The sequence below is a fragment of the Canis lupus genome, chromosome 18, assembly GCF_048164855.1.
Source record: "Canis lupus baileyi chromosome 18, mCanLup2.hap1, whole genome shotgun sequence".
Taxonomy (NCBI): Eukaryota; Metazoa; Chordata; class Mammalia; order Carnivora; family Canidae; genus Canis; species Canis lupus.
In genome coordinates, this window is record NC_132855.1 from 9,347,173 (window position 1) to 9,368,497 (window position 21,325).

The 21,325-nt window shown below is 38.0% G+C and overlaps 2 protein-coding genes across 9 annotated transcripts in view; one reads left to right on the plus strand and one right to left on the minus strand.

The window, feature by feature from the left end:
* Positions 1 to 21,325, plus strand: part of DOCK4 (dedicator of cytokinesis 4) — a 410,872-nt gene that overhangs the window by 331,974 nt on the left and 57,573 nt on the right. For all 8 annotated transcript variants that reach the window (XM_072783430.1, XM_072783431.1, XM_072783435.1 and 5 more), the window contains exons 28-32: positions 10,121 to 10,196; positions 11,971 to 12,071; positions 12,498 to 12,556; positions 17,549 to 17,697; positions 19,437 to 19,522. In XM_072783430.1, the coding sequence (XP_072639531.1) occupies positions 10,121 to 10,196; positions 11,971 to 12,071; positions 12,498 to 12,556; positions 17,549 to 17,697; positions 19,437 to 19,522 (471 nt within the window). The remainder of the gene's footprint in view (positions 1 to 10,120; positions 10,197 to 11,970; positions 12,072 to 12,497; positions 12,557 to 17,548; positions 17,698 to 19,436; positions 19,523 to 21,325) is intronic.
* On the minus strand, positions 6,509 to 8,229 carry LOC140608646 (putative elongation factor 1-alpha-like 3). The gene has a single exon (XM_072783438.1). It carries the CDS (start codon positions 8,204 to 8,206, stop codon positions 6,821 to 6,823), a length of 1,386 nt encoding a protein of 461 aa, XP_072639539.1. The 5' UTR covers positions 8,207 to 8,229; the 3' UTR covers positions 6,509 to 6,820.

The following is a 21,325-nucleotide window of genomic DNA, read 5'->3' on the forward strand; positions in this document are numbered from 1 at the left end:
CCCATTGAGAATGATATTTGCTGTGGGCTTTTCATAGATGGCTTTTAAGATGTCGAGGAATGTTCCCTCTATCCCTACGCTCTGAAGAGTTTTGATCAGGAATGGATGCTGTTAAAATACTTTTTAAAAATGTTAAAGAGCATACATTGGAAAGAAGACATTATCACTTTCCCAAACTATGTAGAAGCAAGTTGCAGGAGCTAGATCTACATCTCTGAAGTTGACCACCTTTCTTCCATGGTGCTAACTTTCTTAGACAAATATTTGATCAGGGCCCCTCAAAGAGGCATTTTTACCCAAACTCCCATTTTTTATTACCCACTATGTGCTTAATACATGTCAAATCATAGTAACTAGCTGAGAAGTCACCTTGAACCCTGCTGAATAGCCCATCCTTCAAAATATGTATTCTTTTATGTGTTGGTCCTTGGTCCTTTCTATGTTTTCAAGTAAGTTAAATGCCTTTAACTTTCATCTATAAACCATGTTGTTCCAAATCCTGTAGCTTCTTTACTTTATGTGAAGTCCTACCAAAAGCTGTGACCAGACATTTGGTGATTAGTATGGTCTTGTGTTTGTTTATTTCCACCTGAATGTCTAGTATTGGGTGACACAGTAAGTGTGTCCAGCCTAAATTGTGCAAGGATAAGACATGTGTCTTTCTTGCTTGTGTGCAAAGCTATATTGTCCTCACTGCTAAGTTCTTGTTAGATGTTTCTGATGAGAACAACTGCTCAATTTGAGAAAGAAGGAACATAAGGGAGATGAAAATTAAGTACCAAAAATACAGGACACTTTGAGACAAGCTTCTCTCCACCCCCTTCCCATACACATTGCAAAATATAGAACAAAAATAAAGTCACAGCTTTATACATTTTCAGAGATAAATCTTATAACAGCCTTGCTTACTGAGGAAAGTAAAACCTTCTGGCCTTTTGGTTGAAATTTCAGGCCCTCATTTTGTTTATCTTGAGTGCATGTTGGCTTCAAACGTAGCATACATTTTGTTTTGTGCTTTTTCTCACCAAACACTGAATTATTTAGTTGACTATTACCCTCAACTAATTTAGCTTTCAAATAAGATCAGTGTAGCAAATAGGTGGTTATGGAGTCAAAAATTCATAGGGAAGGTCATTCATTCATTTACTGACCCATCCATTCACCAAATAGTTTTCATTGCCTAAAGTAATAGATAAAGATATCTAGTACTAGATAAAGATTGAGTATAGTTCTTTGAATATGTTTTTGAAAGGAACTTGTTCTGAACTGGGATTGGAAGCCTCTTTCATTAGGAAGTAAAACTTGAGCTGAAAGCCAAAGCAGGAGTTAAGAGGCAAACAGCAAAGGAAGGATGTTCTTATCAGCAGGAATAGCTTACACAAAGGCTCTGTGGTCAGAGTGAATACAGCACATTCAAGAAGCTGAAAGACTATTAGTGTGGCTGGAACAGGAGGAGAGAAGCAACCAGTAATGATGAGGTTAGAAGGGGGAGACAGGGCCCAAATATTAGGAAGTAGAGAAACATAAGAGAAACCAAGAAGGCAGCACCTGGGTGGCTCAATTGGTTAAGCATCTGCCTTTGGCTCAGGTCATGATCTTAGGGTCCTGGGACTGAGCATCACATGAGGCTCCCTGTTCAGTGGGGAGCCTGTTTCTCCCTCTCACTGCTCCTCTGCCACCCATGCTGTCTCTCTCTCAAATAAATAAATAAAATCTTATAAAGGAAGGAAGGGAGGGAGGGAAAGAAAAATGAAACCAATGAAGAAGGACCAGTTAGGAGCTTAATATAACAGTCCAGCTAAGAGATGCTGATGGCTTGGGCAGGTAGATGGCAGTGAAGGTAAAGAAGACAATTTTGAAGATCAAGGTGACATAATTTGCAGATGACTGGATGTGGGTGGCAGAGAAAAAAATGGAAGATGGCCTTTAGAATTTTGGCCTGAACAGAAGGATGAATGGTGGTGCCATTCTCTTTGGTGGGGAAATACTCAGAGGAGCAGCTTTGGGGGCAGGGAGGGTGAAGAATCTTAGGTGAAATGGAAGTTTGAGGTACTCTTAGATATCCTAGTGGAAACATGGAAGAGGAAGCTAAACCTGTTTATATGGAGCCGAGGGAAGAGGTTAGGGCTGGAGATGTGCATTTGAGAATCACTAGCATATGGATGATAATTGAAGCCATGGCACTGAATGAAAGCACCTGGAAGAGAGTGTAGATTAAAAACAGAAAAGTACTTAGGAATGGGCTGTAGAGCGTGCTCCTATTTTAAAGGTCAAGATCTGGAGAAACATCCAGCAAAAGAGATTGAAAAGGAGCAACCGTGATTAAAGATGAGAACCAGCAGAGTATAATGTTCTGTGAAGAAGGTATTTCATGAAGGAAGCAGTATCAGGAGCTGCTGGGAGCTTGGAGATGATGAAGACAGACAGTTGCCCCGGGTTGGGCAGAGTGGTGTAGATACTGATGACCATGACATGTGCTGTTTGAGTGCAGTGATGCAGGAGGAAGCCTTGGAGTGAATTCAAGATCAGATAGGAACTGAGAAAGTGAAAACAGTTCTTTAGAAGTTTTGCTTTGAAAGGGAGCAGAGAAATGGGGCTACATCTGGAGAGAATTATGGGACTAAGACCCTTTTAAAAATATGGAATAATAGAGTATTTGGGCTTACAAGTAGGAATGGCCCAGCAAAGACAGAAATACCGATGATACTAAAGAAAACAGGAATAAGTGAAGGAGCATGTTGTGGGGGCCAGTGGTGTTGGTACAAGTGCAATATCGCAGTGTGCCCGTTGAGAACTGCCTGTTACCTGTCCACAGTCAGCTTGCACTGGAAGTTAAACCAACCATGGAGGTGTGCAGTTTAGGTTAGTTGGCGTTGCCAATGTGGTAAGACTTTCTCAGTGAAAGAAGCTTGCCACACTTAGAGTAGCTCTGATCTTGTGTACACAAAGAAAGCTTGGCCTTAGCTAGAAGCGTTGGCATGGTAACAGGAGGGAAGACAGGGTGTGTGATAGTGACGATGGAAAATTGGGTGGTGGAGCAACTAATCTGTTGAGCACCCACCAACACCACTACTGTTTTGTGGTGGTGGTGGTGGTGGTGTTTTTCTATTAAGGTGTAATAATCCTTAAACAATTCTGTCCAGGAGAGAGATAAGATACTGATTTTTACCACAAAACTATCTATTGCTACAATGAAATGTGCCAAACTTAAATAGTGACAGCAAATATTTGCACAAGAATTTCCCTCATACTCCATCCCTGGTGAGTTGTGAGGAGCTGGTAGGAAGAATGAATACATGAACAAAAGGCTTCCGTAAGATTCGAGCCTGAGAGGCTAAAACTGAGCCTGTTGACACATGAGTGCCTTTCTGCCAGTACCACTCAGTGGAGAAGGTAAAGGGAGTTGTTAAAATCCCTCCATTTCAATCCTGGTTCACTCTTCCTCATCACACTGCATGCTTCCTTGACCGCAAGCAAGATCACTCCATTTCCTGCTTCCCCATTTTGGCTTATGCTGTCCCCTCCCCTTGGAGTACCTTCAGTCCCTTCCTTCAAAATAGCTTTTAAAAAGGCATAGTGTTTTACAAGCTTCTCATTTGAGAATTACCTAGTACAGCAAGGAAGTCTAACAAATCACAGGTTTAAATATAGTTGCGAGGCTACCGTCATTTAGTAAGACTTACTGTGGCCTAGGCCCATGGTGAACCCATGGTTAGTTAACAAGGCCAGCTCTCCTCAACATTGTTCCTCTCCAAGGTCCAGCCATTGGCTGTCTTCTCTTCCATCTGTGACACAGTCCCCAAAACCAGACAGGATGATCATGTGTGTTAGAATCCTCTGGTTGGGCCCCGTCTTGAACTCACCAGGGCATAAGTGGTGGTGAGGCCCTGAAGTCTTGTGAATCCTTCAGGTGATTATCACATACTCTAATGTTTGAGAGCCACTAGCTTAGATCAGTTCCCTTGATGGCCTTCTGGGAGTCTCCTCTCCCCCACGTGTCTTTGTGTTGATTTCTTCTGCTCCTATTAACCCACCAGGTTGAAGGGAAGTTGTTGTCCTCCATGATTAGAAGTCCTTAGGTTTTCAATGTGTAAACATTGGTCTTTGTTGATACCCAGTTTATCCACAAAGGGGCATCTCCCAGTCCAAGTATATTTTGTGGAGGTGGGCTTTTGCTTAAGCACGTTGTCGGGCTGGAGTAGTTTACAACAAACAAATTATAATGAGATTTCTGTAGCAGGGAGAGAGCATTGCTTAAAGAATACTTTCTAAATGCCAGAATGAGGTGGCAACTGAAAATCTTGAAGCAATAACTTTGATTTCTGTGCACCAGTTCCTCTTTTATGTGTAAGTTTTATCACGCTGTGCCCATAGATGAAGGTTGTCAGAAGTGATCCTGTGCCTGCACTTCTACGGCAGCTATCGGTAACTTGACCGTTTGTAGTAACAGATTGCAAACCGTTCTTGGCTATTGAATCGGGAGTGCTGAGATTTGAAATGTCCTTATATTCAGAAACTGAGTCATGAGTAAAAGAATAAAACCAAAGGAGCCTCGTGGTTTTGGAGGAGTAAAGAAAGATCCCTAAACACCACAGGTATTGACTACAGTGAAGGAGCAATAATGTTAAATGCCCTTAACTGGCTTGGAGACCTGTGTGCCAGGTTCCTGACTCAGTGCTGAGTTACCATAAAAAGCTCCGGGAGCTTCCTCTGTGACTTGGGCTGAATGTTAGAAGCGTAAAAGCAAAGCATTTGAAGTAGACTCATTTTAGGTCTTTCTAGCTCTGAGAAGTCTTATTTTTGGAGGTCTTACCTCTCAACATATCAAACGTACTGAATAGACCCACATACCACATTTTACTGCAGGAAAAAAAAAAAGTAAAGAGCAATTTTTACATTTTGCTTTTTAAATTATTGACCTATGAGTGAATCAGTGAACTCCAATTGCTTCTGATTTCTCAGCACTTTTGTATATTTAGGAATTCTTTGGAAGGTGTAAATAGTAACCTATGCTTTTTCCTAATGTTATAGAAGTTGCCTAAGTATGAAATTGGACAATAAATGAAAAAAATAATGTTGCATTCTGTGGACATATGTAATTAACCTTTTTTTTTTTTAGTTTTTATTTTGCAGTTTTATTTTTTGATCACATAGCATTTTTTCAGGTCTCAGTATTTCCCAAAGCTCCTCAAAAGATCTTAGTCCTATGCACTGTGCTTCTTGTGCCTAACAATGAAGCAGCCTTGGTGAGAAGATGAGGTGTTCAGTCTAGAACAAGGACTACACGCCCCGTGAAAGATCTCCTAAGTATAATGATTCTAGAAGTCAGGAGAATGTGAAGCAGTGTTCCGTCTGCAAGTTTTTCTGGCTTAGGCCTGTGTAGAGCTCTTCAAAGTGTAGACCAAGGATCAACAGCATGAGCATCCCCTTAGCTTGTTAGAAATGGCAGCAGCTCTTATGACTACCGAGTCATAATCTTTTTAACTAGATCACCAGGTACCCACTGTTTGAGAAGCACTGCTTTGTCTAGAGCAGCCATTCTCAGCTCTGAGTGCACAGGGGAATCACCTTAACACTCCTGATGTCCAGGTTGCACCCCAGTCCAGTCATGAGGATCTCCAGGGGTGTGATCAAGGTATCTATCTATTTTAAATGCTCCTGGGTGATTCCAGGGAGCAGCCAGGTTAAGACTCACTGGTTGACAAGAAGGCCACAGAGGCTCCACATTGTTTACCAGTGAGAACAGTTCAGGAAGCTGTGAATTTTGTTTGTGTGTTTAGGACTCAGCATATAACTAACAAATGGGTCATCTTTGCTGTGAAATAACCTCTTACATGGAAGGTTGGATTTGTTGGCTGCTTTCCAGGATATTAGGCCCAATAGTCTAAATCCCAGATATGTCAAGTTTCACTAGCACTGGATGCAATTCTTTTGTTTTGTTTTCTTTTGTTTTAATTTATTTGTGAGGAGGGGGGAGGAGAGAGCATGAGTGGGGTGAGGGGCGGAGGGAGAAGCAAGCTCTCCGCTGAGTAGGGAGCCCATGACTCCAGGATCATGACCTGAGCCAAAGGCAGATGCTTAACCAACTGAGCCACCCAGGTGCCCCATGGACGCTCTTGTTTCTGGACAACAATTCATGCTACTGTTATGGGCCAGAAGGTGGTTTTTTTATGTAAAACTCAGGTATGGTGGGACTGAGTGTATTTCTCCATTGAATACCAAAGCAGAACGTTCGTGCTTAGAACCACGTTAAGGATGAACTGCTTCTTTGCTTGATAGCATTTCATATTCTGATAATTAAGTTTTAGTTTCCTAACGTAAGTTTTAGATAAACCACTTTGGGAATTTTAATGATTTCTTCAGTTACCGTCATTGATTTTGGTAGTAACTATGGAAAATTGCCACTTTATACTGTAATTCGCAGGTGATTTATCTCTTTAATAGGAAATTCACTGATGATTTCTGCTGTTTAGGGGGCTGGAGACACCACAGGACACAGGACTTTTTTTTTTTTTTCATTAAACTTTTGTTTTAATGGGTCTCAAAATTCTGTGGCAGATTTTTGGTCAAGTTGTTTCCATTAAAAAGTACTGATTTTAAAAACTAATAACTTAAAACTGCCACACACACACACACACACACACACACAAATGGTCCACAAAACATTCTCCTTTCCTTCTGAAGGTTTTACGATGCATTGTTATCATTAACCAGTCTTTTACTATTAAACTTAAATGGCCAGTGGACACAAACAGTTCTGAAACCTGCTTCCACCACTGATTAAGACTGGGCGGGGGGGGGCAGGTATTGGGGATAATATTCACTTATCCTTCTGAGCTTTCTGGGCAGACGTGATGACTTTGCCAGCTCCAGCTGCCTCCTTGTCCACTGCTTTGATGACACCCACAGCAACCGTCTGTCTCATGTCACGAACAGCAAAATGGCCCAGAGGAGGATAGTCAGAGAAGCTCTCAACACACATAGGTTTGCCAGGAATCATATCAACAATGGCAGCATCCCCAGATTTCAAGAACTTGGGACCATCCTCCAGCTTTTTTTCAGAATGATGATCTATCTTCTCCTTCAGCTCAGCAAACTTGCAAGCACTGTGAGCCATGTGACAATGCCCAGGTGCATATCCAGCACTGATTTGGCCAGGATGGTTCAGGATAATCCCCTGAGCTGTGAAGCCAGCTGCTTCCATGGATGGGTCAATTTTGCTGTCATCAGCCACACTGTCACCACGAACATCTTTGACAGATACGTTCTTGACATTGAAGCCCACATTGTCCCCAGGAAGAGCCTCACTCAAAGCTTCATGGTGCATTTCAACAGACTTTATTTCAGTTGTAACATTGACCAGAGCAAAGGTGACCACCATGCCAGGCTTAAGAACACCAGTCTCCACTCGACCCACTGGGACAGTACCAATACCACCAATTTTGTAGACGTCCTGGAGAGGCAGCTGCAAGGGCTTATCAGTTGGACGAGTTGGTGGCAGGATGCAATCCAGAGCCTCAAGCAGTGTGGTTCCACTGGCATTCCCGTCTTTAGGGGTGACTTTCCATCCCTTGAACCAAGGCATGTTAGCACTTGGCTCCAGCATGTTGTCACCATTCCAACCAGAAATTGGCACAAATGCTACTGTGTTGGGGTTGTAGCCAATTTTCTTAATGTAGGTGCCGACTTCCTTAATGATTTCCTCATATCTCTTCTGGCTGGAGGGTGGTTCAGTGGAATCCATTTTGTTAACACCAACAATTAGTTGTTTTACACCCACTGTGTAAGCCAGAAGGGCATGCTCACGGGTCTGCCCATCCTTGGAGATACCTGCTCCCAGTTCACCAACACCAGCAGCAACAATCAGGACAACACAGTCAGCCTGAGACGTGCCTATAATCATATTTTTGATAAAGTCTCTGTGTCCTGGGGCATCAGTGATGGTCACATAATACTTGCTGGTCTCGAATTTCCACAGGGAGATATCAATGGTGATACCACATTCACATTCAGCTTTCAGATTGTCCAAGACCCAGGCATACTTGAAGGAGCCTTTTCCCATCTCAGCAGCCTCCTTCTCGAATTTTTCGATAGTTCTTTTGTCGATCCCACCACATTTGTAGATCAGATGGCCAGTAGCGGTAGACGTGCCCGAATCTACGTGTCCAATAACGACAATGTTGTTGTGAGTCTTTTCCTTTCCCATTTTGGTTTAGGTTTAGTGGTGGTTTTCACCACACCTGTGTTCTGGTGGCAAACCCGTTGGAAAAAAGGGACTTTTCATTTTCATAGGCTTTGCTTATACTTAACTTTCACAGTAAGATTCATTGAGAGATATAATTGACATACATAAAACATACATGCTTGCTTATGGTAGAGTAGGTGCCCGAAAAATGGTGATTCTCTTCTCTTTCCCTTTCTTTACCTTGAGCTATTCTCATTCAACCATCCAGCCCCTTAGTCTCAGTAATATTCTCCTATCCCAGGAGAAGGCTATAGTAATGGGTTTTCCAGCAGATAACAATAATGAACCCTTATGTCCTTCAAAGACTATAAATATTCTTCTAATTAGTAAATATCCCTCTAATCCTACTGGTTTTCCTACTGGTTTTACCAGTAGGATAATGAAGGTGTGAATGACGTTGGTGGGGTGTTCTGTATCATTTCATTTTATTTGCGGCCACAGAACTCTACCCCTCGATTCTAAATCCTGTGGTGACAACTGGAGTCTCATCACATCACAAACTCTCCACTGGGCGTGCATCTCAGCAAAGGCTGAGGAGGTTTTGAGTATCAACCATATATATTCCATTAGTTTATATTATAGTATTTTGGGGGAATGGCCTATGTTGCTTCAGTGTAATGCTGTATGTAATATTAAATGAACCAACTAGATATGTATGCATTGGATTCTGAATGTCAACTCATATAGCTGCAAAAAAGGAGCAGGTTTTGAACAAGTTGTATAACTCTAGAATTAGCCACGAGTGTTCACCAAACCCTTATCTTTTAATCTCCCTAGCAAGGTACACATGGCTGCATATGTCCCCTTGTCAGGCTTTCCCTAATTTCTCCAGCCCCGAGATGCCCCATTCTCTGAATTGCCTTAACACCCACTGGCAGTTTCACACAGTTTAGCGCTGTGTTATAGACAATTTCACAGTCTGTAATTGTTTCTTTAGTGGCACTCTGTCACTAGGACAGAGGGAGTCCGCCTTCCATAGCTCTTGCATGCCCCCTAACCCCTTAAACAGGAGAGAACAGAGAGAAGACTTTTAATAAATACTTAGTATATTCTATCATTTTATCCATTTCATCTTTGGGCTCCGTTTCTTTTTCCTTTTGTTTTTGAAGTGTGGCTTTCTTCCATGTTAATAAAATATGGAATATTATATTTGGATTCATCATTTTGATTTGTTCAGAAATTAATAAAAGCATTGTAAAAACATCAAGAGTTTAATATATTTCTGCCTGGGTCATATGAATTTATAGATCTGGGTATCATTTTACAAAGAACCCAAATTCAGTGATTGATTTTCTTTTTCTTTCTTTTATAAAATTTTTAATTTTTTGTTTGTTTTTTGTTTGTTTCCCTGGTGTCCCTTTTTTCTGTTTCAAATATGAATTATCTAATATTGTTCCACATTGGGAGCACCTGGCTGGCTCAGTCGGTAGAGCATGTGACTCATGATCTGGATGAGGTCATGAGTTCAAGCCCCAAGTTGGATGTAGAGATTACTTTAAATAAAAGTTTTAAAAGCTAGCACAGGATATTCATAATACTGTTTTACATGCTTTCTGAAGGTTTTCTTTCCTTTTTTAAAAAAACTTATTGATTGATTGGAGGGGAGGGTTGCAGAGTAGAAGGGAGGGAGAAGGAGAGGGAAAGAATCCCAAGCTGACTCCACCCTGAGTGTGGAGCCTGACATGGGGCTTTATCTCACATGACCCTGAGATCATGAGCTGAAACCAAGAGTTGGAGGCTGAACTAACTGATCCACCCAATGCCCCCTAAAAGTTATCTTTTACCTTAATTGCTTTTTATTCTTATCAAATAAATGATTCTCACTAATGCAAAGTTTCCAATGTAAAATGTTGTTGTTGTTTTTTTTATCATTAGTGTTATTATTACAACAGTTCTATACCTGTCAGATGCACTTCGTAAGAACTTCTTAAATGAAAACTTTGATTATAAGGTAAGTGTCCATCTGGATAACTATCCTGCATGAGCTGAAATCTTTTACCTTATACTTAAGGAAACTTCCCAACATATTTTCTTCCTCTTAATAATAGGAAAACCCATGTAGTCTCCCTACCCTAATTTAATCTTGGGCTATATTAGATTTCATGATAAATAATATTGAAGAGTTTTCATTATATTTGTGAACAAGTTAAAACTAATCATGCTTACCAACCTAGTAGAAATCAGTGCTTAAGAGGCTGTATGTAATTCCTTGTCATTACTATAAATTTTCATTCTTTCCTGTATGGTCCTCACGTGTGGCAAAGGGAACTTGCAACATAAGTTTTTAAGACATTTTTTAAAGTAGAGTTTATGTGAAGAAAATATTCGCAAAGTAAATGCTCCAGTTCCTTTATTTCTCCATCTTCACATTTTTTTAGAATGAATTAATGAAAAGAAACAAAATAAAAGGTTGGTAAAATTCTTTAAGGCAGAACTCACTATACATCTATAATATAATTTGATATGCCCAAGAATTCTTGATATACTACTTTTTAAATGGTAAACAAAGATGGGCAGTGCCTATTTTGGCTTCCCTTCTTAATGATGTTTTATGTTTTTGGCATCTTTATTATTCTTTTTAAATAACATTTTTCATATTAAACATTGAATAAATTATCCCTATTGGATAACTCGAAAATACAAAACAAACAAACAAACACAAATACAATAAACACCAATGGAATTTAAAGGTTGTATAATATGTCTTTATATCATGCCATATAATAATAAATACATGTAAATTTTATAATTACAGCTCTGTTTTCTAATATTCAAGTTGTTTCTGCTATTTTATTCTTTAAATTACTCTATTTGCCTTCTTGCAAAGTAAAATTTGACATACCTCCTTAATTATTTTTTGGATAAATATTTATAAGTGAAATTATTGAGTTAAAGATTATACCAATTGTATTTTATTTCCTACGTATATACCAACCTGAAATGATTAAAATTCATATTTTGTGAAGTATCTGTTCTTGACTTTTGTTCATTATTTTGCTTAGTCTAAGCATATTCTTTTTTGTTTGTAAGGGCTCTTTATATATAAAAGATATTAATTCTTTGCAATGGTTTGCCTTATTATTTCTAATTTTTACTTGGTGTCAGTAAAGAAGTAGTTTCCTTCCATTATGTCATGTTTTTGGTTAAATTTATTTCTGGGAATTTTATTCTGATCTCTTTCTGATGCTGTTTTTAGTATAAGAAAACTTAGTCTCAAAAGATTTGTCTGGGTAGGGAATTTTTATACACCGTCTGAATTTAAAGCAATTAGCATATCCAGAGAAGTGTATGCCTTTTTTTTTTTAATTCTCCATTAAAAGGAGTTCCAAAAATGAATTCTCACAGGAATAAAGTAACCCAGCTTATACCTCAGCTTCCATGGAGATACTAAGACATATTATAAGAGAAACAAAACATTTAACATATACCCAAGAGCTTAAGAAACCTGTGATGCAGCACTGAAGCAGTATATAAATAGACAGTATTTATTTGCTTTACTTCTTTGTTACAGCAAATTTCAAGCATATATAAAAGTAGAGCGAATGGTGTAATGAACCCCCACATACCCATATCCAACTTTGACTATTATCCACATAGAGCCAATCTTATTTCAACTGTACCCTCCTCCACTTACCACTTTTGAAGCAAATCCAAGATATCGTGTCACTTAATCTGTAAATATTTTTGTAACACTATAGCATTTAAATATTTTGTTCTTGTTTTAGATTTGGGATTCCTACTTTTACCTTGCGGTCATTTTTATAAACCAGTTATGTCTGCAGTTGGAGATGTTCACACCTTCCAAAAAGAAAAAGGTGTTAGAAAAGTAAGTACCAGGGTATAATTGGGTGGGAACGTGAGGCAAATCAAATGTTGTGCCTTTAAAGTGGTGTTTAGTTCAAATGATTCATAGATCAGATGTCTATAACTGGAAATGACAATAGAGAAGCAATGAGCAAGAGGACAAGAAGCATTCTTTTCTGGAAATTTTCAACTTACCCTTTTTTTTTTTTTTTGCCTCAGTCTTTCAGGAATCAATATATTATAGAAGCAAATAAATTAGAGGATAGATCTGTATTATCAAAGGATTTATATAAGGATTTACATTAGAAGCATCAAGACATCTACATTAAACATCTTTAATTACAAATATAGTGTCCCTTAATTCAGAATGATAGGCTATATCCTAAAGAGACACAAATACTTCTTTGTTGGAGGTTTTGTATCAGGTTTGCTTTTTGTTTTATTTCAGGTATGGTGATATGCGTGTCACAATGGGTTGTGAAATTTTCAGCATGTGGCAAAACCTAGGTAAGTGATGGAAAGAGAAGCCGCCTCCACTGTACAGTTTATCACTATATTCCTAAGTGAATAACTGAAGAAGGGCAATTTACCAATGACAGCATTTGAAACCAAATGTTTAAATCAATTAAGTTATCCATAGAAAGTAATCAACATTTTGGCACTGAATATGGTTATAACTAATTTTTAAAATCGATATCTGAAAACTCACCTTACTTTTGTGTGTTTCATCATTAATGAATGATAAATTTTATAATCTAGCATTGCTCCAATAACATGCACATTTTTAGCAATGAGCTAACCTTTCAGAATTTGAGATTGTAACAACTCAAAAGTTTCTAGAACTCTGAATTGAGTCTATGAATCATAAAAGATTTAAAATTAACTTCATGAAACATTGACTTGCACAAAAGTACTCTTGAAAACTTGACACCGTGGACCTATACCATAAAGAGTGTAGCCAAAGGATTTTAAAGCCTCTGCCGTTGCTAAGAAACTATTAAATTCAATTTTGTTACTCTGACACAGCAGATAGAGCATACTACTCCAGCAAATTGATGACCCAGACCTGGTTGCATAGAAAATAATAATATTTGGAAAATAAATTGTTTTACAACCTCATTGGCATAGGGTTTATTTCTGGAGATTCCAACTTATTTAATTTTGTATGCTAACTATGCAAGTTTATAGTATTCATTTACTATTACTGCACTGTAAACTTCTTGTGATTCATTAAAGTGATGGGCCTATTTGAATTGAATACGTAATGATCTAAAAATATCTTTTCTCTTGGGCTCATCCAAGCACATCTTGGAAATGGCAGGATTTGTTTTCTGTAAATGAAAATAGAACTATTATCGTTTTACTTCAATTCATGTTACAGAGTGATTTTTGACCACGATCTGTATATATGTATAGCAATATTCATAGCAGTTTGAGGAAGCCTTGTTATATATAATTGAGCCTGGTGTTCAGTGCTTGCTGGTAATTTCAGGAAAAAAGTGAGCATCTTGAAAGCAACCTCCAACTCTGTCTAAGGCCAGCCAGAAGAAGTCCATGATGTATCTTTAGATTCAGCTCTAAAATAGCATCGGTTTATCTTATTTAAAGAGTATTCCTTTCAGTCTTTATGTTCTGTTAATTCTTTGTGTTGTTTTTCAAAGCCCTGTTGTGTCCATATTGCATTTGGCATTAATTTAACAAGATGTTTTCCGAAGAATTCTGCATTGGAATGCCATTGTGGTTGATTAAACTCTTCTCAGAACTCAGATGACAAATGTTAGAAGACATGGAGGGTTTCCTTTCCTAGATGAACATTGGCTTTGCCAATAACGTATAATTATTTCCACATAAATCTTTATTCAAGCCAGGATAGCTATGCACCTTGTGCATGACCTTTGGCTTGTTAAATAAAGCCAGCACCGTTAGTCTCCTTAAAGATGTCTTTGTATTCTTCATAAACTTTTCCCAACTCTTTGGTCTTTAAAACAAAAATATTTCTAGCTCTCTGGCTTTTATGTGAAATGATTTCTCAAAAATTTCCTCAGAAATCTAGAGGAAAATCTCTGGAGCATATTGATCCCCGTAACGCATTATGTCAGTACTCTTTAGAACACTGGAATTCCAGTAGGGCCTGCAGCATCTGGGAGCTTGTGAGAAATGCAAATTACCTGGCTCTAGCCTGGACCTGCTGAAACAGAATCACCAAGAGTGGGACACAACGGAGTCTTAACAGGCTCTCCAGGTGATTCTTGACGAAAGATTGAAAAGCACTGTTTTAGATACTCTCCCCTTTCTTTGTTTTCCCAGCCCTAAAGACTAGCTCTAGCTCAGTTCTAGCAGTCTGTTAGAAAAGTTTCATTATACTCAGCTACAAATTCCCAGCATGACATAGTTCCAAAGCAGGGTGAGTGTAAATTTTCACTTCGTTCCTTGGTTTTTCCTCTTGGTATTTCATCCTCTTCGTATTTCCCTAGAGTTGTGTTCTGACTTTTCTGACACTTCCACAGCGTAAGGTGAATTCTAAAGGTCACTGCCTTTGTACAATGACTAGAATTGGAAAATGTTCAGAAATGTGGAAGACTCTCTTCCAACGTATATTTTTACAAAATGATAAGAAAAATCAAGTATTCAGAGTACTATTTTAACACCCCTTATAGACCTTAAGTCAGCTTGTTACTTAGGAATATGAAAATATATCTATTATAATTTGGTTTATCTGTAAATATGTCACATTGAGTATTTTGAATGCTAAAGAAGAATTTATTCAGATAATTATAGATGTGCATTTCTTAACAGATCAGGCCAATAAATTCAGTTTATCACAGTTGATGAAGCACTGGCTATGTGCAACTTATTTGGAGGGATATAAGAAAAAATGGTCCATACCAGTACAGAGCTTGGTTTTTAAATCTCATATTTTAAACTTTTTGTTCAATTTGTGTGAATAAAAAAAATCTTGGTAAAAACCAATCATCATGTTTTAGTAAAGCAAGTAGGATTTATGATTTCATAAATCAAGATCCTTAACAGTTTTTAGTAGATACCAAAAAACATTAACTTTTAAAAAATAAATTGCAAAGAGGAAATACTGAGAGTACTGAATATATATATGTATTTTTTGACACTTGAAACTACCCAGTTAGTCTAATACACAAACACAGATTTTACTGAACAATATTTTTTAATCAGATTTTGGTCATCGATGCTTACCTAGAAGTGTAGAAACTCTTGCATACGCTAGAAACAAGTTGTTTTTTCCCTTCTGTTGAGAGCAAGGACTAAAGGGTGCATATAATTTAGTCTGCTTTTAAGCACAAAGCTGTACGCTTTTCAAGTCTGATCATTATATCCCCCACATTTACCTTTGAGCAATGGATCGTATAGTAAATATAGGTTTAATTTTTTGAGAAACTGCCATACTGTATTCCAGAGTGATGCACCATTTTACATTCCTGTTCACAGTCCACAAGGGTTCCAGTGTCTCCACATCCTTGCCAACATTTGTTCTCTCTCTCTCTCTCTCTCTCTTTCTTTTTGAGAGCACAGGTGTGAGCAGGCTGGGAGGCAAAAGTAGAGAGCGAGAGAGAATCTTAAGCAGGCTACACACCTAGCATGGAGCCTGATGTGGGGCTCTATCCCACAACCCTGAATTCATGACCTGAGCCAAAATCAAGAGTCAAATGCTTAACTGACTGAACCACCCATGAACCCCTTACCTTTCCTTTTTTGTTTGAAAATAGCCATGCTAATGGGTGTGAGGTGGTATTTCCTTGTAGATTTGATAAAATAATTTTCTTTTGAAGAGTAAGGACCAAGTAGTGAAAAGTAAATACCTTTTCTGAAATGTGTTATTCCTCAGTCCAGTGGAAGGACTAAAACTGCAGTCAAGGGAATAGGGAAGGCATAAAGTTTCCCCCAAAATATTGTACATTACTACTGACAAGAATAGTCTACTAAGAAAGAGGCTAGTCTTTTTTTTTTTTTTTTTTTTTTTTTTTTGAAAAGAGGCTAGTCTTGACTACTGTGTCCCATCTTTGGCATTCATTGTGCTTCAAGGTTAAGTTTTTTCTTGCTATTTTTAGTTGAACCAACATTCTTACTAAATATAAAGTGGGCTCTTTTTTCTGCATTTGCAAACACAGTGTCTTGTAACTGCCGTAGAAAAATCAATACTTCCCTAACAGGCTGTTCTGCGCCCATAAATATAAAACTCCAGCAGCCCAAGTAGCAGATGCCCTAAATACTTCAAAACAAGACCATGTGGCTGACAATTAGAGCTGGGGAAAGTATACTAAATCTTCAGTTTAAAAAGAAATCATTTAAGTAAAGTTTATTTTGCTGTTGTCATACATAGCTCAGAATTTTGCTTTGCTGGGACGCCTGGGTGGCTCAGTGGTTGAGCATCTGCCTTTGGCTCAGGGCGTGATCCCAGAGTCCCGGGATTGAGTCCCACATCGGGCTTCCTGCATGGAGCCTGCTTCTCCCTCTGCCTATGTGTGTCTCTCATGAATAAATAAATAAAATCTTTTAAAAAATAATAACATGCGCATATTCAAGGACGAAGGTGCAGCATGATATGACATTTAAAAAAAGAATTTTGCTTTGCTGATCAGGAAGGGATTAAGTTTTCTATGGCGAGAGTCTCTTCAGGTTTACACAGTACTCATCTGCTAGATGAAATCGTCAGTGTCCATCCTACCCTCTACCTTCCTTTTCAAAGAAGTATCAGTACCATATATTGTGTACTTTGGTAATACCCCATTTTGAGGTCACTGTTATTAATTATACTGTAAACTTTTAGAAAATTGTTACATTCTTTTTTTTAGAGTACCATTTAGTTTTTTATTTAGGCTGTGTGTTTATTATGTTTAAAAACATAAGAAAAATTATATGTTGCAGGGACCACTTTTTTTCATATATAAAAATTGACTGTACTCTTACCACCCAGACATAACCTTTGTGGTTAACATTAGGGGATATGATCTTCTTGACTATTATATATAGCTTTTTTTTTTTTTTTAATGAAAGAGGTACCTGTCCATACTGTATTGTACCTTGCTTTTTCAATTAATTATGTTGAAAAGCTTTGCCTGATTATCCTTCTTAAGCCCCTCATTTTTAGTGACTACATAAAAATTTGAATGTTCGTGACTGTATAATAGTACATATATAACCAATTCTTGAAGATTTAACTTTTGGTGTAATGTCATTTTTAACTTGTGGTGTAATTTTTTTCCTGGTATCTTATAGCTTTTTTTTTTTTTTAACTGTGAAAAGGTAAATCTATAGTTTTTCAATAAAAAATGATGGAGAAACATTGATCAACATATGGAAATTTACTGTTTACATATCTGCTTGGGGAAATACTTTCTTGCCTGGAGAGACAACTATAATTGAATATACTGGTGGTAGTCATTTAAAATAAATTTAATAATACTAATTTTCTGAAATCCTGCTATGGTTAAATATACTGAAACTCAAATGTGTTATTCAATTTAGGAGAGCACAAGCTTCATTTTATCCCTGCCTTGATTGGCCCTTTCCTAGAAGTGACCCTGATACCCCAGCCAGATCTCCGGAATGTCATGATTCCTATTTTTCATGATATGATGGATTGGGAGCAGAGGCGGAGCGGCAATTTTAAACAGGTAGGTGGATGAGCTGCTCAGAGCAGTTGGGAGAGTTTCAGTTCTCCTTGAGCACCTCTGAGCTATGAGATTCAACTCTGAGTTGGGAAATGAGCACTGAGCCAGCTGTCAAGGGATTTAGATTCCAGCCCGGCCTGCCTTCTCCCATTCCTGTGGCCTTGATCACCTCTCCAGTCTTATGTCCCCCTAAGCCTGTGGGGAAGCCTTCAAATCCCTTTCAGCTGAAAAATTCTGTGATTTCCAAGGTCTCTGTTTAAGAGCCAGCAGAGACTTGATCTGTTCCCAGTTAGACACAACACAGAGGAATCAGAAGGTTAATGTTTCTTAACATCATGGACCTTTCAGTGGTCTGATCATTGCATTTGGTGAATGGCTTTGTTTTGAGCATTGGATGCCCAGTATGTTATATTGCTGTTTGCTTGAAGCATGGATAATTTAAACAGGAAAGCAGTGGAAATTCTTGCAAAGGAGATTCCAAGATGAGCCTATTATTTCTCAATGACACAGGTTCTGATAGCTCTGCTCCAGTTTTGGAAAGAACACATTTTGTTGTTGTTGTTGTTGTTTTACAAAACCAGATCACATAAGAAATCAGCTGCCTTCACCACACCAGCTCACTCAAATTGAGGATAATAGCTTCTTTCTGTTCACACACTCACTGCAGTGACCTGTACACACTTACCTGTGTGAAGGATCTGCCCCCCCACTTCATGCTTCTCCAAATGAAGCCTTTCTCAAATTTTAAAAATGATTATAAACAGTATGAGCAAGCTGAACACAACACAGAGCCCTCCTACTGTCGGAAGCATGGCATTTCACCTGTATTAATATCTCATTTCAAGAAAGCTAATAAGTAAAAAAAAAAAAAACTAATAAGTAAATGGAAGGCTCTTTTAAAACCTTTCCTGGGTGTGGGGCACTCCTTCCTTTTGGTCTTCTTACCCTTAATAGAATTTGATTCAAAGGAAGAATTGAGCTTCGTCCTTTGACAAAGTCAAATATGCCTCCCAATCTGCACTTGTTTACCTCTCTCTGGCCGTGCGGGGGTGTCTCATTCCTGTCTCTGCTGCCTCCAATAGACAGATGAAGGGCTATTTCTGCTTTCCTGATATTCAAGGCCCAGAGGATTTACATTCTTGAAGATATAAATGTTTTGACTACAGTTTTTCAGGAAATATGTCCCTTCTCTCTCATGTAGCTTATTGCTGACTTAGAATATTTCTATGGATCTACCATCTGTACATGGATAAGGCAAGTTCTCAACTTGAGCAAAGATTTAGTGCAACCTCGAACTGTTTTGAGAAAGAAAATAGATACAAAACACATCAAAGATTTAAATTAACGTCTGTGGGTATGTTTCTTTGCTAACATTCTTACACATAAAGTGATTTTTTAAAAAAAATAAATAAGTAGGACTTGCCAGTTTTTATAGCTCTTAAAAAAAAATCCAAGTGTTTAAGCTGGGCTGCAAGCATTTGTGTTTGAGTCAACAAATAGATGTCTCTGGTGGCAGCAAATGGTACCCCTCCGGGAGTTTGAAGTCATGTTGCTCCATCTAAATTAGCCCCCTAGAATTCCGAGGGGCTGTCTGCTATTAACCACAGTTTATGATAATGTTGCTTTCATAAAATTCACTGTGGGTTTTTTTTTTCCCCTTGCAGATATAAATGCGTTTCGGTTTGCCTAGAGATCCCACTTGTAAAGGGGAAGAAAGGGAGTAACATTTGGGTATATTTCAGGTGGAAGCCAAGCTCATTGACAAACTGGATAGCCTGATGTCGGAAGGCAAAGGTGATGAAACATACCGCGAGCTCTTCAACAGTATGTGAGTAGCATGTGTATGTAAGTCAGTTCCATTCAGAGGATTTGGTGTCAGTGCTAAGCGACTGAGAGCTGCAAAGACAGCCTGGGTCTCACAGGAGTGCTTTGTCTTTGTGTAGTGTGAAATAAAAGATAATTGCCTAACTCTGGCGAATGGATCTTTTTATGTTGATGATTAGACACGTCTCCTTATTTTAATCTCTGATTAGGTCAGGTCACTTGTGTTATGTAACAAACCTCTCTCTTTTCAACCCAAAGAATTAAAACCGGGGCTGCAAGATCATGATTTTAAGTAGGGTTAAGAGTGGAGAGGAGTGGTGTGATTATCATGTTCGTGTGCAATGCTTTCCAAGGCAAGATGTCCTTGGCTGATTTGTTGGTGGGGAAACTAACCTAGCTGGCATCTGTTTTTCAGCGCTTGATTTGATTCATCAATACTGATTGCTCACTCAGCATTATCATTTACTGTCTACCTGTTTCTTATTAGAATATCACAGAAGCAAGTCATTTTTAGTAGTTTCTGTGATTTGGATTTAGATGGAGGACAGAATGACAACAGGGTGCTGGGAGGGAGCTTTGAGGTTGTCCTTATCAATAGAAGGTGATCACAGTCCAGGGTGAATTGCTTATACCAAATTTTCATGCACTGTGTGAGATGGCCAGTGAGGACATGTAAGAATGTTTTAGTACTTTAGGATTTAAAGTCTAACACTTGTTTTCTCTATGGTTTTCTGTGGATCTTAACCATTTTCAGTTCTAGGATATTGATAAAGTGTGTTTCTTTTTGAAGGCAAGACTAGCTTATGATGCTTGGAAAATGTTTGCAAGTCTTTCAGAAATACAAAAATCATTCAGCAATATATTTTTCTATTACAGAATGTACCTTTCCATGTATTTATGCCTAAGTGTCATGTAAAACTATTAATGCTTTAGGATTGATAAGCCAAAAGCAAAGTTGTATACTTCGTGTTATGATTATTAATTTTAAAAAGTAGATACATTAGTATCCAGGTTTAGGAAGTATTATTAGTGATTGATAGATTTCAAGTTGCCTAATTCAGAATCATCCCTGAACCCTTTAAGAAATTTATATTCAAAGGAAAAGTCAAGAAAGGGTATACAGATTTCTTAGGATGGTGGTGGGTGATGATAAAATACATTCTTTGTACTGAATCCTGAACAAAACCATTTTCTTCTGATACTGTAATTAAACTGGAACTTTTAGTAATTATTCACCAAGCCCTTGTTCATTCTAGTGTACAAAGCGCCGGCGTTTCATGACAGCTGGAGTTTAGCAAGAACTCTGATTAAAACCTCATCCAGTGTAATAAATTGCCTTTGAAAACTGCTCTCATTTCAGTTACCAGTCCTTGGTTGGAACAAAGAAATAAAATGAGCAAGCACTCAGTGAAATGAATCTCTTGAGATTTGTGATTAATTATTTATAATAAACTCACAAGATTAATAAATACATCATTTTATAGTGCCTCTTATCTGCTTTAATAAAAGCCTATAGCTTGCAATTTGGATTGCTTGTGTATAAATGGGGCTTTGAAATAGAAGATGTACCTTGACATTAGAATCAAACCAATAATTAATGTATTAAGCCTCTATAGTTAAGACTGTTTTAAGGTGCCTGATTTCATTCAATGAAGATTATTTTTCTTTTGTGATTTTTAGCATATTATTAGAAATGTTACTATAAATATTTTTCTTTCATGCTTTTCTCATCAGCATATTGGGATTAAACAAAACCTAAAGTGATAATTAAATATCATTACTACCTGGGCTCAGAAAAGAAAGTGAA